Genomic DNA, 15976 nt, shown 5'->3' with positions numbered 1-15976 from the left:
TTCCATTTTTTCCGTATTTTACTTATAAATGGACTTAGTTTTTTTCTGCGGGGAAACATAAAATTCACTCTGTGGTTAAATATTTTAGAATTTTAATAACTTTCTTAAACTATCCTGGGTCTGTACCAAACTTGGACAGAAGCTTGTTTATGATCATAAGATAGTATCCAGAAGTAAATTTTGTAAAAAAATAATTCCATTTTTCCTGTATTTTACTTATAAATGGACTTAGTTTTTTCTGCGGGGAAACATAACATTCACTCTGTGGTTAAAGTTTTTAGAATTTTAATTACTTCCTTAAACTATCCTAGGTTTGTAGCAAACTTGGACAGAAGCTTGTTTATGATCATAAGATAGTATTCAGAATTAAATTTTGTAAAAAGATAACTCCATTTTTCTGTATTTTACTTTTAAATGAACTTAGATTTTCTTCCAGTTAACATTACATACAGTCTGCAGTTAAAGTTTTCAAAACATTTATTAGATGCATTAACTTTCCTAGATTTTTACCAAACTTGGACAGAAGCTTCTTACAATCATTAGATAGTATCAAGAGGAATATTTTTATTGATTTTTTTCCTCATTTTTGTTGAGCCTGCAATTTACAGCAAAAGTATGCGAGACACTGGGTTCCGCGGAACCCTTACAATTTTTTTATTAATGCCGAAATATATACCTATCACTTTCACAGGTTTGTCTGTGAATTTAATTTCATCTACTTTATCTCTACAATGCTTTAGTTCACCAATCCAAATTCCTTCCGTTTTATTTTTGTGTAGTTGTAATCCAGAAAAAGTTCCAAAAATTTCGATTATATTTAATGCTGTTCGGATTTCTTCTTTAGATTTTAGGAATAGAGTTGTATCGTCAGCCACTTGCGTGATTTTTAAGCAATGTGTTTTACTATCTATTTTTAATTCTAGGCCTCTTATATTTTTGTTTTGCCTTAGTTGGTTAGCCATTATTTCTACTGACATTACGAAAAGTATAGAAGAGCACGGGCATCCCTGCCGGATACCTCTTAGGGGTCTAAAAGGGGCAGATATCCAACCGTTATTAAATATAGAACTATCTATATTTGAATACAAGGTTTGTATCCAGTTTATGAAGGGTTTATTAAAACCAAAATATTCTAAAGTATGATACATAAAATTCCATTCTAATGTGTCGAAAGCTTTCGAAAAATCTATGAATAAAATTGCTCTTTCTATATTAAACTTATCTGCGTAATCTATAACATCTTGTATTTGGCGTAAATTAAAACCTATAAATCGGTTCTTTATGTAACCGGTTTGATCGGCATTAATGATTACATTTTAAGCTTTTTTTTTATTCTTAAAGCTAGAGTGTATGAAAGTATTTTGTAATCACTATTTAATAATGATATTGGTCTATAATTTGCAAGTTCTAAAGGATATTTTTTTTTATAAATTAGATTCAGTAAACTTTGTCTTTGCGTAAATGGCAGATGTTTATTTTAAAAGCTAAAATTTTTTTTTTTTACAAGCATCGGTCCGAGAAGTTCCCATAAAAAGATAAAACGTTTATACTTATTCCGTCCATTCCAGGACTTTTGATTATCTTTAGATTATTGACTGCAATGGTTAATTCTTCTAGAGTTACATTTCCATCACAAAACTTACTTTCTTCTTCTGACAGTTTATAATTACGTTTTGTTTCAGAAATGTATTTTTTAACATCTATATCCGGTTTTTGTTTAGTGTCGTATAGATTAGCATAAAAATCTCTTTCAAGCTTTAATATTTCATCTTGATCTGTTACTATTACACCCTTATTGTTTTTTAGCTTAAGTATTGTCTTTTTCGTTTGTTTAGATTTTTCAAGACCTAGGAAATATGCATTATTTTTTTCTCCCTTTTCTACCCACTCTTGTCTTGATCTTATTTGAGCTCCTTTTGCTTTGTATTCATATTGATTTTCTAGGTCTTTCTCTAAAGTGGATATTTTTTTCTTTAATAAAATCATTATCTTCATTATTAGATTTTTCATATAATATTTTTAATTGTAGTTCTAAATTACGGGTAACATTTTTTCTTAGTTTAGCTTTACTTTTACAATACTGAATACTGTATTCCTTTATTTCCAACTTGAGGGAGTCCCACAGAAGTCTAGGATCTATTTCATTTTTAGCTCACCTGGCCCGAAGGGCCAAGTGAGCTTATGCCATCACTTGGCGTCCGTCGTCGTCCGTCGTCTGTCGTCGTCCGTCGTCTGTCGTCGTCTGTCGTCGTCCGTCGTCGTAAACTATTTCAAGAATCTTCTCCTCTGAAACTACCGGGCCAAATACTTCCAAACTTTGACTGAATGTTCCTTAGGGTATCTAGTTTGTAAATTGTATCTGAAGTTTTGATCTATCAACAAACATGGTCGCCATTGCTAAAAATAGAACATAGGGGTCAAATGCATTTTTTGGCTTATAACTCAAAAACTAAAGCATTTAGAGCAAATCTGACAGGGTAATATTGTTTATCAGGTCAAGATCTATCTGCCCTAAAATTTTCAGATGAATCAGACAGCTCGTTGTTGGGTTGCTGCCCCTGAATTGGTAATTTTAAGGAAATTTTGCTTTTTTTGGTTATTATGTTGAATATTATTATAGTAGAGATAAACTGTAAACAGCAATAATGTTCAGCAAACTAAGATTTACAAATAAGTCAACATGACGGAAATGGTCAGTTGACCCCTTTAGGAGTTATTGCCCTTTATAGTCAATTTTTAACCATTTTTCGTAAATCTTAGTTATCTTTTACAAAAATCTTCTCCTCTGAAACTACTGGGCCAAATACTTCCAAACTTTGACTGAATGTTCCTTAGGGTATCTAGTTTGTAAATTGTATCTGAAGTTTTGATCTATCAACAAACATGGTCGCCATTGCTAAAAATAGAACATAAGGGTCAAATGCAGTTTTTGGCTTATAACTCAAAAACCAAAGCATTTAGAGCAAATCTGACATGAGGTTATACTGTTTATCAGGTCAAGATCTATCTGCCCTGAAATTTTCAGATGAATCAGACAACCTGTTGTTGGGTTGCTGCCCCTGAATTGATAATTTTAAGGAAATTTTGCTGTTTTTGTTTATTATCTTGAATATTATTATAGATAGAGATAAACTGTTATCCGCAATAATGTTCAGCAAAGTAAGATCTACAAATAAGTCAATTTGACCAAAATTGTCAATTGACCCCTTAAGGAGTTATTGCCCTTTAAAGACTTTTTTCACAATTTGTTCATCACGTTGACTTACTTTAAAAAATCTTCTCCTTTGAAACTGCTGTATCAATTTCAGCCAAACTTAGGCTAAAATGAGTTTCAGAGTATCTAGTATAAATTTTATATTTTATTTCCTTGTATGTCAAGAAACATAGCTCCTATGGCTAAAATAGAACATATAGGAGAAAATGATTATTTGTTTTGGCTTTTGAAGAAAATAGGACGATCCAAAGAACATTTAGATAAATTGAAAAGCCAAAATAATCATTGATAAGAGATTCAACCAAAAAGAATTAAGGTGAGAGATTCAGGCTCTTGAGAGCCTCTTGTTGCCTATCTCATAACTTTGTTTTTGTATAATTTTATTTATTTTGTCTTCGTATCCTTGTTCGTCGAGAATACCGTTGTTAATTTTCCAGTATCCCGGGCCTCTTGTTTCAGATGATACAGATTGTAATTGTATTGATACTGCTTGGTGGTCAGTACTTTAAATAAGAATAGGCCTAATATCACATGACTTTACGTTTAACACGAAGGTTTTTTTTAAAAAGGAACATGTCAATTCTACTAGACTGGACTAAATAAACTTTAATTTAACATAGCCGGCCTTTTTTATATGTTTCAGGAAAAAGAACAATGTGAAGAGGACTGTCCAGGTAAATAACCTTAATTAGATATTACTGATCTGTTCATTACACTAGTTTACACCTTGCTGCAACCCAGAGACGTTTTCGCTCCTAATCACATTGATGAACTACTTGTTGTAGATCCAGACCCTCAGCAACGAGCTGTGAATCAAAATCAGATATCATTTTTCTTCGAATTCCTTCAGAGCAAAACATGTTCATTAGCTACTTGTGTCGGGTTGTTTGCAGTTTCAATCAAATTGATATCAAATCAGGAATCCTATATTTACTTCTTATTTTATCAAAAACAGCATCAACTTCTTTTCATCCACTGTCCTATTGTTATTATACTATCTTTGTTCTTTGTCCTCTTCCAACCTTTGATATCTTATAATCGATTTCTTCGGTATACTTTTTTGAACATTTCTTATCCATTTTTGTATTGCTTGGTTTGTTTATTTTCGCTCAAACATCATATGCTGGACGTTTGAATGATCTCATTTCCGGTTTTGGCAAGATAATACATTAAACATGCAACAATCTGCTTACCTTTGGAAATTGATTCAGATCAATTAAGAAATAATTCATGGGGGCTTGAATATATCTTGATTTTGCCAGGGGTTGTCCCTTTATGCCGATATTTTACCCCCGCTATCGGTCAGGGTAAAATATTTGTCATAAAGGGACAACCCGTGGTAACATCAAGATATATTTAAGCCCCCATGAATTATTTCGATTAGGACATATACGACAATTGTTTTGGATCGAAGGGCTCTAGGTAAAGGCATTATCAGTCGGAAAGCTAACCCCGGTTTGACCCCATTTCTTAAAGCAACAATGGACGTCATGTGATTACCATATATGGGCATATTTTTACCAAAAAAAGTTAAGCCCGTTTTTTGGAATTTGTAGTACTTTGCATGAATTAAAACTAATTTCCTTTAAAGTGAACATTCTTGAGTATATAAGAAATATATAAATCAACTCATTTATGGATTACACTCATTTTTTTTTCTCAAATGTGTCTTCAAAGTCAAGGTGTTGACAAAAAAAATTGGTCACAGAAAATTAAAATCGTAATTTTCTTTCTTAACTTCTCGGGAAGCTATGCTGAATTTAAATTATGTTATGTAACATAACTTGGACTATGATATGTCAAATTTGTGCCAGTTGATATGCTAAGATACGCAAATGTGCCAGTTAGATGTGTCGATATTTCTGACGAAGCGGGGCCGACGGTAATTCACGAGTTACGTCCCTTTGTTTGGCACTATCATGAACAAACTATTGTTATATCAAGCACCATATGCTGTTATTTACATGTTGATATTATTAAAATTATCTTATCAAATATATTTTGATACTGTAAAAAAATAGAGAAACACTTTTTATCACTTTTCAGAACTCAGTCCCAGTGAAATAGGCCCTATGTGGTCTATGTGCCTTAATAATTTAATATTAATTTAATATTCCAAGGGTTAATTTATTTTTTATGTTTTGGTAAGTATTTTTACTGCTGTAACCAAATTATTTCTACACAGAAATAAATTTCTACTCAATTAATACAAGGAGTAGTCAAAATATTCATGAATAATTGATCTGACAAGACAGGATTAAGATGATATAAAACAGGAGTTCCTTTTCATTAGGCTACTGATACCTGGTCCTACCTTTTTCATTTAAACTTAAAATATATCATATTATATGAAAGTATTCTGAATGTAAAATCTTCATTATTTTAGATAAAAGGAAAATTAGTTTACAATTTTTGTATGAACAAACTAAATATAACAATAAATGTTGTCTCATTGATTTCATGCAACTTATAGTTCTAATGAATGGACTCAAATTATAAAAATAACACACTAAACCAATAAATGAATGATGCTTTTCATAAACTTGAAAATAAATTAGACAAAATTGACTCAGTTATATTTTTCTTTATCTTTTTGAAAATAATAATAACATTAAAAAAACTATGCTTATTTTATATAAAATATAAAAAAAAAGATGTGGTATGATTGCCAATGAGACAACTATCCACAAACGACCAAAGTATTTCATTCCAGAGCTCGGGGGGGGGGGGGGGGGGGGGCTATGTCAACAATTATGTTTTAGATCATAAGTCAAAATTAAGTCACACTTCATGTCACTGTCAGTATGATAATGCTTTGAATAAGATTGATTAAAATGATACTCTGAATGTGATTGTTTAAGGCAGCAACCAGGGAGGGGGGAACAATGGAAACATTTTTTTTCCCAAAACAATCAATAGCCACCAACCCCTACCCCTACCAGACACTCAAATGATTAATGGCTGAATAAGTTCAAATTTAGGACACTACTTATTCATTAACTTTTGGCAGTTTTGCAGGATTCCTTTATCACAAAAAAATATATATTATTATAAACAACGAATGAGTTTTATGGGCATCGATGTGTAAGACCGAAAAACTACAATGTCAAAAAATGTCTTTCTTTTGGAAGTTATTTCAAACGGGGTTTCCAAAGGGGTGTCAGATAGAACGTTACACTTGATGTTTTTTTTAAATTTTGAGATACGTATTTATAATTGTTTGTACATGTAGTCTTTGTTTATCTGTGACAAATAGAAGAAAATAATTTTAAACGACGATCAACAGCACCACAGGATCGTTCAAAGACGGCCAATAATGAATTTGACATGTTTGAGAAATTGTTTTGCTTTTGATAATAAAATCAATGCTTAACAAATCGAAATAAATCTATTTCAGACCCTAATGGCAAGTAGGAAACTGAAAAAAGATAAACTTCCAAATTGGCGCCACAAAAATATTTCGCGAAATTAACGCAATTTCAGAATGGCGGGTTTTGATATCAGTCCCATTGTTGTCTTAAGAAAGTAGCAACAACGGTCGTTTCTAAGGGCTTGCTTTCCGACTGTATTTGCCGTTCTGATAAATAAATGCACTATAAAATTGACGTAATAGAACGGAGCAAACTGAATAAGTGGCAGCTAAAACTATTTACAATAACATATTTAGATGGGTTTGGAGGAACTTACATAAGTGTATTTATATGTCTTATGTGTACTGTAAACCAACTTATTTTCGCGGATACTTAATTTCGCGTTTTACCCTTCCTAGACCACTTTGCGGCTATTTAATTTCGCGATTTTCTGAATTTCAATAAGGAATGATCCAAGTATTACATATTCGCGACGATTAATATTCGCGTTATTTTTCTACTCGCGAAAGTCGCGAAAATAAATCGCTCGCGAAAATAAGTTGGTTTACAGTATACAAAACATGGCTTATATAACACATTTTAGCATCGTTTGTTTGTGTTTCCTTGTTGTGATGATTTTCAGTTTTACAAAGCGTGTATTTTCCCGTAAAATGCTTATATTCTGACGTTATCGTTTTATGACGTCGGGTAGCTAATTCATAAAAAAAAACATATGACGTGAGAGAACGATCGCAACAGCCCAAACATTATTTTTATATTTTACCACGGGTGTGTACTCAAAGTGTTTAAAGGACGTCATGTTAGAATTCCGCATATCCTTGGTACAAATTCTCCGTTTTGCTCCATATGCTCAAATGACATTGTGATTTCAATTATACCGCAATCGATCTGGTTTTGCATAGTATTGCCATATTGCCATTGTCCAGAAGACAAACATAGGAATTATGAACAATTTTGCCTAAAAGATTCCAGTGCTCATGTGGGTGGTTCTGATGCTCTCGGAGTTATTTCAGGATTATGTTTCCTTTGTTCCAAACGCTAATCAGAATTTGCGAGATTGCTTTGCTTGTTGAATATAACTAAAATCAAGGTTTTCAATTCAACTTTAGTTGTAGAATCTCTATATTTGAATTAAAGCAAATTCAGGGTATGTTAAGCATGCTGTTGATTGATTCGCAAAAATTGCGGAAGATATTTCGCACATTAATTAATCTCATTGGAACAGCGACAATGGCTTGACGATTAATTTTTAAGGTTGCAGTTCTGTGAATATTGACAATGCAATTTCCCATAGGAACTCCTTTTACGGCTAAAACTGTACCACTTTTACTATGAAGTTTTGGAAAAAATGTTATTCTAGAATTGAAAGCTCATATGCACTACAATTTTTTTCAAAGGTCAAAATATAGGGCTGTGCGGCATATTTTCAACGTTTGTATGCCCTGAACTTTGCAGAGTTTAAACTAACACTAATTTTCCTAACTACCCCTACCTCGAATGAAGGGTTACCACAGATTTCAATGTAAACAATATATAATATGCACATGTATATTTACTGGTAACATTCCCAAATTATGCCTCTATGAGATTGAACACAGAGAGCATAACTGGGAACCAGTATGTAAACAAAATTAATTTTCTATGAATATTCTTAATCTCCCCAAAAGAGGCGTGGTTTAAGAAACAGCTGTATTTACAAAGTGCAACCTTTATTAAAGCAATAAAAACAAATGTTCTTTATCATAATTCTGATAATCATGCTATGGTCAAACCAATATAGGGGTAAATTCAGTAAAAAATCTCCCTTGACTTTAATGCTAATCTATGTGTGGAAATAAATTTATACCTGATTTACCTTTAGAAATTAAAATCTTTCATATATCATTCATGAAAGTACTAATGTAGCCCTATCTTTTGCAACAATAAAAACATAGGGTCATGCGGCATTTTTGGGCATTCACATGGCCTTGTTTACAAACAATGTAGATTCGCACTGAATTCCCATACTGACCCCCATTACTTTTTAACCCTGAAGGGAAAAAAAATAGTACATTCAGCATTTTTTTTTTTTTTTTTTTTCAACTCTAGTTTTGATCCATCTACCAAAAAATATTTATTACAGACATAATCTGACAATCAGAAGACCAAATAATTATACAGAAAGCTCTCCCCTAAATGGGCGGTCCCCATGATGACGTATATTTATTTACTGAATTTACCCCTATAGGTCTGATTGATAGACTAAGGAAATTATTTAATCTGTCTCAACGTTGGTCAAACATCAATAATAATGTTCTTTATCATAATTATGACAGTCATGATATTGGTAGCTGTATGGATTTTACTTGAGTGGATGGTCAAACCATTATAGTTCTGATTAGTATGAAAGGAAATTAATTTAATCTGTCTCAAGGTTGGTCAAAATGAATAATATGCTCTTGTCGAACATCATGCGACATTATTAATGAATTTACCAAAGGTGTGGGAATATTCACTACCAAACTTCACATAGCAACCCAGTCAATGTATATATGTTTCAGATTGGTGTCAGCATTGTCATTTGGAGATTAAAATAGAACATATAGAAGATGTGGTGTGATTGCCAATGAGACACCTCTCAACAAGAGACCAAAATGACACAGAAATTAGCAACAATAGCTCACCGTACGGCCTTTAACAACGAACAAAACCCATTACGCATAGTCAGCTAAAAAGGGCCCCGAAATGACAATGTAAAACCATTCAAACGAGAAAAGTAACGGCCTTAATTATGTAAACAATTTATTTTGTGGTTGTCCTGCCTTGCTTATATAGTAAATCTAAGTCCTCAAAAGGTCGATCGGAATTGTCAGTCCGATATCGGTTATATTCACAGTATTAGTGGTATGTGTTGTTTTAAACAGGTTTACATGAAGATGCATTGATCCAGATTCCAAGTGATATTGAACTACAGAGATTTTCATCGAGATTTGACGAAACCACAATACGAGAATTGGCCATACATCTTGGAATGGCTTTACAAGAATGGGATGATCTTAAAAGTAATAATCCTAGATGTGTTCAGATTGTCAAGTATAGGATACTGGTCAACTGGAGAGAAAATTGTTCAGGAACTTTCAAGAATATGTGGAATGCTTTAACAAAGATGGAATTAACTACTCATATGCTCTGCCAAGTAAGCTATATTTTTATTTTTCTATTTCAATTTTAGGTTTTTAAATGATTACTTAAGTGTAAAGAATCACGTATTCTCTATATAAATCTACATGTCGAAACTGGGCATGGTTGTTACAAACCTGGTCAGCTTGTCTTTGTTGACATTAAATATCAATGATTCTTTCATTTTCTGTAAAGATGTATAGTGTTGATAGATTTTAAAATATAGAATACAATTCTGGATTTCTTGCCACCACTCCTCCCCCTAAAAGCACACCCCATACCTTCCCCCTCCTAACAGCATTATTCTTATTTGGCACTAATCAACTTTTAAGTTTAAAATGCTCTTCCACTGTGTTTTAGATTTGGCCACCCAACTGTCTTGTTTCGAGCAGGGACGAGTCTTATGTTACCGAATTACGTGTCTGATGTACAAACCTTTAAGGCTTACTATCGTCGACAAGATTTTATAAATCAACATGATCTTTTTATAGTATGTCTATCTGTATAAATAAAATGGAATCAGCATGCTGTTTAAGAAAATAATGTATTCATAAATTAGAAAAATAATTAGAAAAAAACTATATAAGTTTGAAGTATATAAGAAATTAACAACTATAGGTCATCGTACGGCCTTTAATAATGAGAAAAGCCTATACCGCATAGTCAGCTATAAAAGCCCCCAAAATGACAATATAAAACAATTCAAACGAGAAAACTAATGGCCTTATTTATATAAAACTATGAACGAAAAACAAATATGTAACACATAAACTAGGTTGGTCCCCTTTGTAAAACATTCAATATGCCTTCGGAATATACAAATAATAACCAAGAGAATTTCAATAACGGCCGGGAAACGGACTACACATAAACAAACAACAACCACTGAAATGCAATATGCTCGTTTGGTGTGAAAATCAGACAAAATCAATGTCAATTCATTTGAGTGAAATTTCTATGAGCGGGACGAAATATTTTGTATTGCATTACTAGGAAATTTACGACACCCGACAGGGGAAATGAAAATAAATTAATCACCATTCAGATTCCGACACAAATTTTGTTTTCCATTTCTCTGAGTAGGAATAACGTTGCATTCTGTATTCAATAACATCACACGTTTTCGGCCAAATTCTAAGGGTACTTTGAACTTTGAAGTCATTTATCTCAAAAACAAGGATGGTGACATATAAGTTTCTTTACGTGTATGGATTCAGTATGCAATCCTGGATATTATGTTAGTTTTTTGTTTTTCTCCGTATATCAGAACATAGCCATCCATTGGAAAATATAAAAAAGTAAGCCGAAAAATAGCCATTTCTCCTATATACCTAAGTAAATTTGTCGCCAAAATTGACGTTTTCTTATGAAAATACCAAGAAAACAAAAATGGTGACCCCCATTTTTTATTACATATTCCGATGTAACTCGATTGAAAGAACACGTGTGCCAAAAAGTTTGGAAATCGGGAGATACGCCATTCGGTATCGTGTTACCTTAAATTGAGCAAATTCCCCCAGATTTCAAGCCTTCATGTCCATGATCATGATAGTATGTCCAGAAAAATTTGACAAAACTATTGTTATACATTTCAAACTATATGTTCAACCTGAGTGGCAATTTGAAAAAAACAATTGTTATGCAAGGAAGGCGATCTTGCTCTATGTGACCACTTCATATTTTGAGACATATTACAATTTTGAATTAAAGGCATAATTATGGTTTAACTATAGTCAAATACACAAAACGATGAAAAGACAAACAACAGTCCAAATAACTTTATGTAAAGCACCACGAACGAAAACAAATAAGGGTTGAACTCAGTTGCTCTTGAATGGTTAGCAGTACCTGCCCTACTATTGTCATATCGTTTTACAGTTTTGTTATTATCGAAATAGGATAAATTGTCCTTTTCTCCCTGTCGTCCTTTAAAAAAAAAAACATCCGCTAGGTTGATATCTACGGTATTGTTTTATGTGTTTGTTTATAATATCATATTTGACCTTGTTACCGAAATAATAGCCATTGAAAATGTACAGAAGATTATCGTACGAATATTGTCGTAACTAACTTGTAGACAAATAACTTGAGAGATTATCGCAACTGTATATATCATAATAACTGGTTTTATCAGAACTTTCTGCTAATGGAATATTTAATTAAAAAAAAATGGAAAGATAACAACAAACGCGTAAACAACATTTGTGATCGAAATATTTTTTCAACATAAGGAAGTTTGCAATTGTTCATGATCATTTATACAAATATTGGTCTTTGTATTTTACAAGAAATAATATACATGGTAAATGTCCATCATGAAGACAGTGTGAGGCAACCATTTTCCATGTTTACACATTATTAATGGAAACTATAATGTTTAAATCACGTTTGTTTCAAGTAAAGACATGTTTTAGGTCACGGTATCTAATTTGTTATGAATCTCGTTTTTTGTACATGGTCCACTTGCACGAACTGCCAGCACTATGCATTTTACCTGTTTTGTATGCCGCCATATTGGGATCAGCATAACTACAATTATGATGATCAGTATAACAACAGTGAATTATGATATTAATGTTTTGTCATCATAGATAAAAGATCTATAAATATTATTTTTAAATTAAGCCATTTGGACTGCTTCCCGAGTAAACAACCATGATATCAGCTTCCCAAGTGTTACCTTTTCATTTGTAAACCAAGAGATTCAAATGGTAAAGTTGAAACCATACCTTCGTAAATAGAATGGACGCCATTACGAGTTGGTTGACCGTTATCGTATATTCGTTATACAGATGATATCGAATATGTTCCTTATGTCGTAATTACAATCCCCTCCCCTTTTCACTTATCTGACCTAATGAATTAGACTATTTACCGGTTTTGTTATAAAATGAGCAACACGAAGGGAACCACCTTAAGAGCAGGATCTGCTTCCCCTTCCGTAGCACTTAAAGTCATCCTTAGTGTTTGTAAAGAAGATCACTGTTATGTTGTAATATCATCAACTTTAAACGCAGTACACATATAATCTATATTTATTTTTAAAATATATTTGCAGGTTAAAAGAACCAGAAATAGACAGTGTGGTATGTTTTTTCAATTAGATCTCATTAAAATTTCGATGATAGCAAAACATAGGTTTACTACTGAAACAATAGATTTATTGTGGTATTTAATGGCGTTTGTTTTATTGGTTGATGTAGCCATTGTTGCAACAAATACAATAGATTGAGGAAAAGAAAGGACAGCATAATGCAAATATCTGTAGTTGTCAATTGAATGTTCATCACAGTTTCTTCCTTCGAAAGAGGATTTATTATCAACTTTTTGTATTAAAAAACTTAAGTCTATAGAAGATACACTTCATCATCTATCAGCAAAAGTAAAGACTATAGCCAGAAATCGCCAATGAACTCCTTAAAGCTTTGTTCTTTGTGTTTTTCTTTGTTTTACAATGTCTTTATTGTCTTAACCAATAACAGGGTTGTCTATCCTTAGTCAGGGAAAATAGTGTTCAATTACATTTCAAAAATGCACATTCGGTCATGTTTCATGGTAAGAACACTTACATGGCTGATGGTTTGCGAATTTAGTGATGTCTAAAACATATAAGGGTTTAACGAGAGTCAACTACCTATCTGCTAATGCATGATTTATAAACGTAGTTATCCAGAGTAACACGACGAATGTTAGATGTGGAATAGGGTCTGATATTCTTTCAAGAGCACCTGAGACCACCCCTAGTTTTTGGTGGGGTTTGTGTTGCCCAGTCTTTAGTTTTCTATGTTGTGTTATGTACACTGTTGTTTGACTTTTGGTGGTTTTGATTTTTTGTCATGGCATTGTCAGTTCATTTTTGACTTATAAGTTTAACTATTCCTTTGGTGTAATAAGCTTTTTCTTGAGGAGTAATTTCCCTTGAAAAGTAATTTTTGCCCACATTTTTGTCGAGCCTTCGACTTTAGTCGAAAAAGCGAGACTAAGCGATCCTACATTCCGTCGTCGTTGGCGGCGTCCACAAATATTCACTCTGTGGTTAAAGTTTTTGAAAATTTAATAACTTTCTCAAACTATACTGGATTTCTACCAAACTTGGACAGAAGCTTGTTTATGATCATAAGATAGAATCCAGAAGTAAAATTTGTAAAATTAAAATTCCATTTTTTCTGTATTTTACTTATAAATGGACTTAGTTTTTCTGCGGGGAAACATTACATTCACTCTGTGGTTAAAGTTTTTAAAATTTCAATAACTTTCTTAAACTATACTGGATCTCTACCAAACTTGGACAGAAGCTTGTTTATGATCATAAGACAGTATCCAGAGGTAAAGTTTGCAAAAATAAAATTCCATAACTCAGATAAAGTATGAATTTGAGAAGCGTCACTGTTATTGTTCTTGAATTATGTCCCTTTATGACGTTATATGAAAATGGCGGAATCATCTGTGTCTCATGGACACATTCACAATTTATTTGTTTAGTAAGTCAACCTTTTATTAGGGCAACAATGGATGTGCAGTTGCATTGTGTGAACAAAATTCACTTTAGAATCGTTAAAGGATGCATGGTTTCAATACTTCAAAACTTTTTAAGTGAAATTGCCTTGATTTGAACCTTTTTTTTTGTCACCGTTTTTCATAATGTTAGTATTTTTGCTAGAACATGACAAACTGGTTTATTGATTTATATTTATATTTTGAAACGTTATGTGATGTATATGTTGGAAGAACTTGTGTTTATAGTATTAACTGTTCGTAAATAACTTAATAAAAATAAGACTATTTTACAGATTTCAATGATGAGTACTTGGATTTAATTCCAACAGATGAAATATTAGATAAGCTGGCACAAGTAATTGGTGAAGTATCCTTCCCACTTGGGATAGAATTAGGATTACCTGTAACATCATTAGATATAATCCAGTACAAAAATGGATTAAATTTAGTGGCAGAATGTAAGGAAATATTATTCCAATGGAGGGAAGATCAGAAAGTGAAGCCCACTATAAGTGTTTTGGTTCAAGCCTTGGTAAATGTAGGGAGAGGTGCTAGATGTTTGGAGGAAATCATTAAAACAGTTGGAGTAAAGGAATATATTCCACTTGAGGAAGTTGAAGAGGAGAAACAAGGAAAATTTAAAACATTTCTGCAAAAACTAAATCCTTTTCAATAGCAGAAACAGTACAAAAACATTCAGTTGGCATGACTTTCATTATTCCCTTGTCTTGGTTTTAGTATAAAAAAATATGGACCACCATTTCATTGACATTGTTCTTTATGTTGGCTCCACATTCAACAGATTCAAGATAACTTATCATGGTTAATTAGACTGTTCGATTTATACAGAATAACACAACACAGTCAAAATAAGTTTATTAAATTTTCATTGGGTTCCACATCAGTTATTCAAAGCATACAGTTAATGAACAGTATTATGTTATTATGTCAGTCTTTGATTAAAGTTTGAAGGTAATCAATGAATTTGTCAAACGTGAAATTTTGACAGAAGCATTGTAAAGTGTTAATAATAAGAGTGAAATTTTGAAAAAAAAATCTAAATTTAATTTTTATACGACCGCAAAAACTATAAAAAAATTTTGGTCGTATATAGGTATGACGTTGGTGTCGTCGTTGTCGTCGTCTTTGTCGTCGTCGTCCTAAGACATTTGGTTTTCGCACTCTAACTTAAGTATAAGTAAATAGAAATCTTTGAAATTTTAACACAAGGTTTATGACCACAAAAGGAATGTTGGGATTGATTTTGGGAGTTTTGGTCCCAACAGTTTAGGAATTAGGGGCCAGAAAAGGGCCCAAATAAGCATTATTCTTGGTTTTCGCACAATAACTTTAGTTAAAGTAAATAGAAATCAATGAAATTTAAACACAATGTTTATGACCACAAAAGGAAGGTTGGTATTGATTTTGGGAGTTTCGGTCCCAACAGTTTAGGAATTAGGGGCCAAAAAGGGACCCAAATAAGCATTTTTCTTGGTTTTCGCACCATAGCGTTAGTATAAGTATATAGAAATCTATGAAATTTAAAAACAAGGTTTTTGACTATGAAAGGAAGGTTGGTATTAATTTTGGGAGTTTTGGTCCCAACAGTTAAGGAAAAAGGGGCACAAAGGGTCCAAAATTAAACTTTGTTTGATTTCATCAAAATTGAATAATTGGGGTTCTTTAATATGCCGAATCTAACTGTGTAAGTAGATTCTTAATTTTTGGTCTCGTT

The 15976-nt window shown here is 32.4% G+C and overlaps 1 protein-coding gene across 1 annotated transcript in view; it reads left to right on the top strand.

Annotated features, from left to right (window-relative positions):
* LOC134699512 (uncharacterized) overlaps window positions 1–15514 on the top strand; it is a 78059-nt gene extending 62545 nt beyond the window's left edge. Inside the window, exons 11-14 of the mRNA XM_063561111.1 lie at window positions 3858–3888; window positions 9489–9760; window positions 12803–12830; window positions 14535–15514. Of these exons, the coding sequence (XP_063417181.1) occupies window positions 3858–3888; window positions 9489–9760; window positions 12803–12830; window positions 14535–14917 (714 nt within the window). The 3' untranslated portion in view covers window positions 14918–15514. The remainder of the gene's footprint in view (window positions 1–3857; window positions 3889–9488; window positions 9761–12802; window positions 12831–14534) is intronic.
* Window positions 15515–15976: the final 462 nt, after the last annotated feature.

Source organism: Mytilus trossulus, unplaced genomic scaffold (genome assembly GCF_036588685.1).
Source record: "Mytilus trossulus isolate FHL-02 unplaced genomic scaffold, PNRI_Mtr1.1.1.hap1 h1tg000070l__unscaffolded, whole genome shotgun sequence".
NCBI lineage: Eukaryota > Metazoa > Mollusca > Bivalvia > Mytilida > Mytilidae > Mytilus > Mytilus trossulus.
This window is presented reverse-complemented; position numbering and strand designations above follow the sequence as displayed.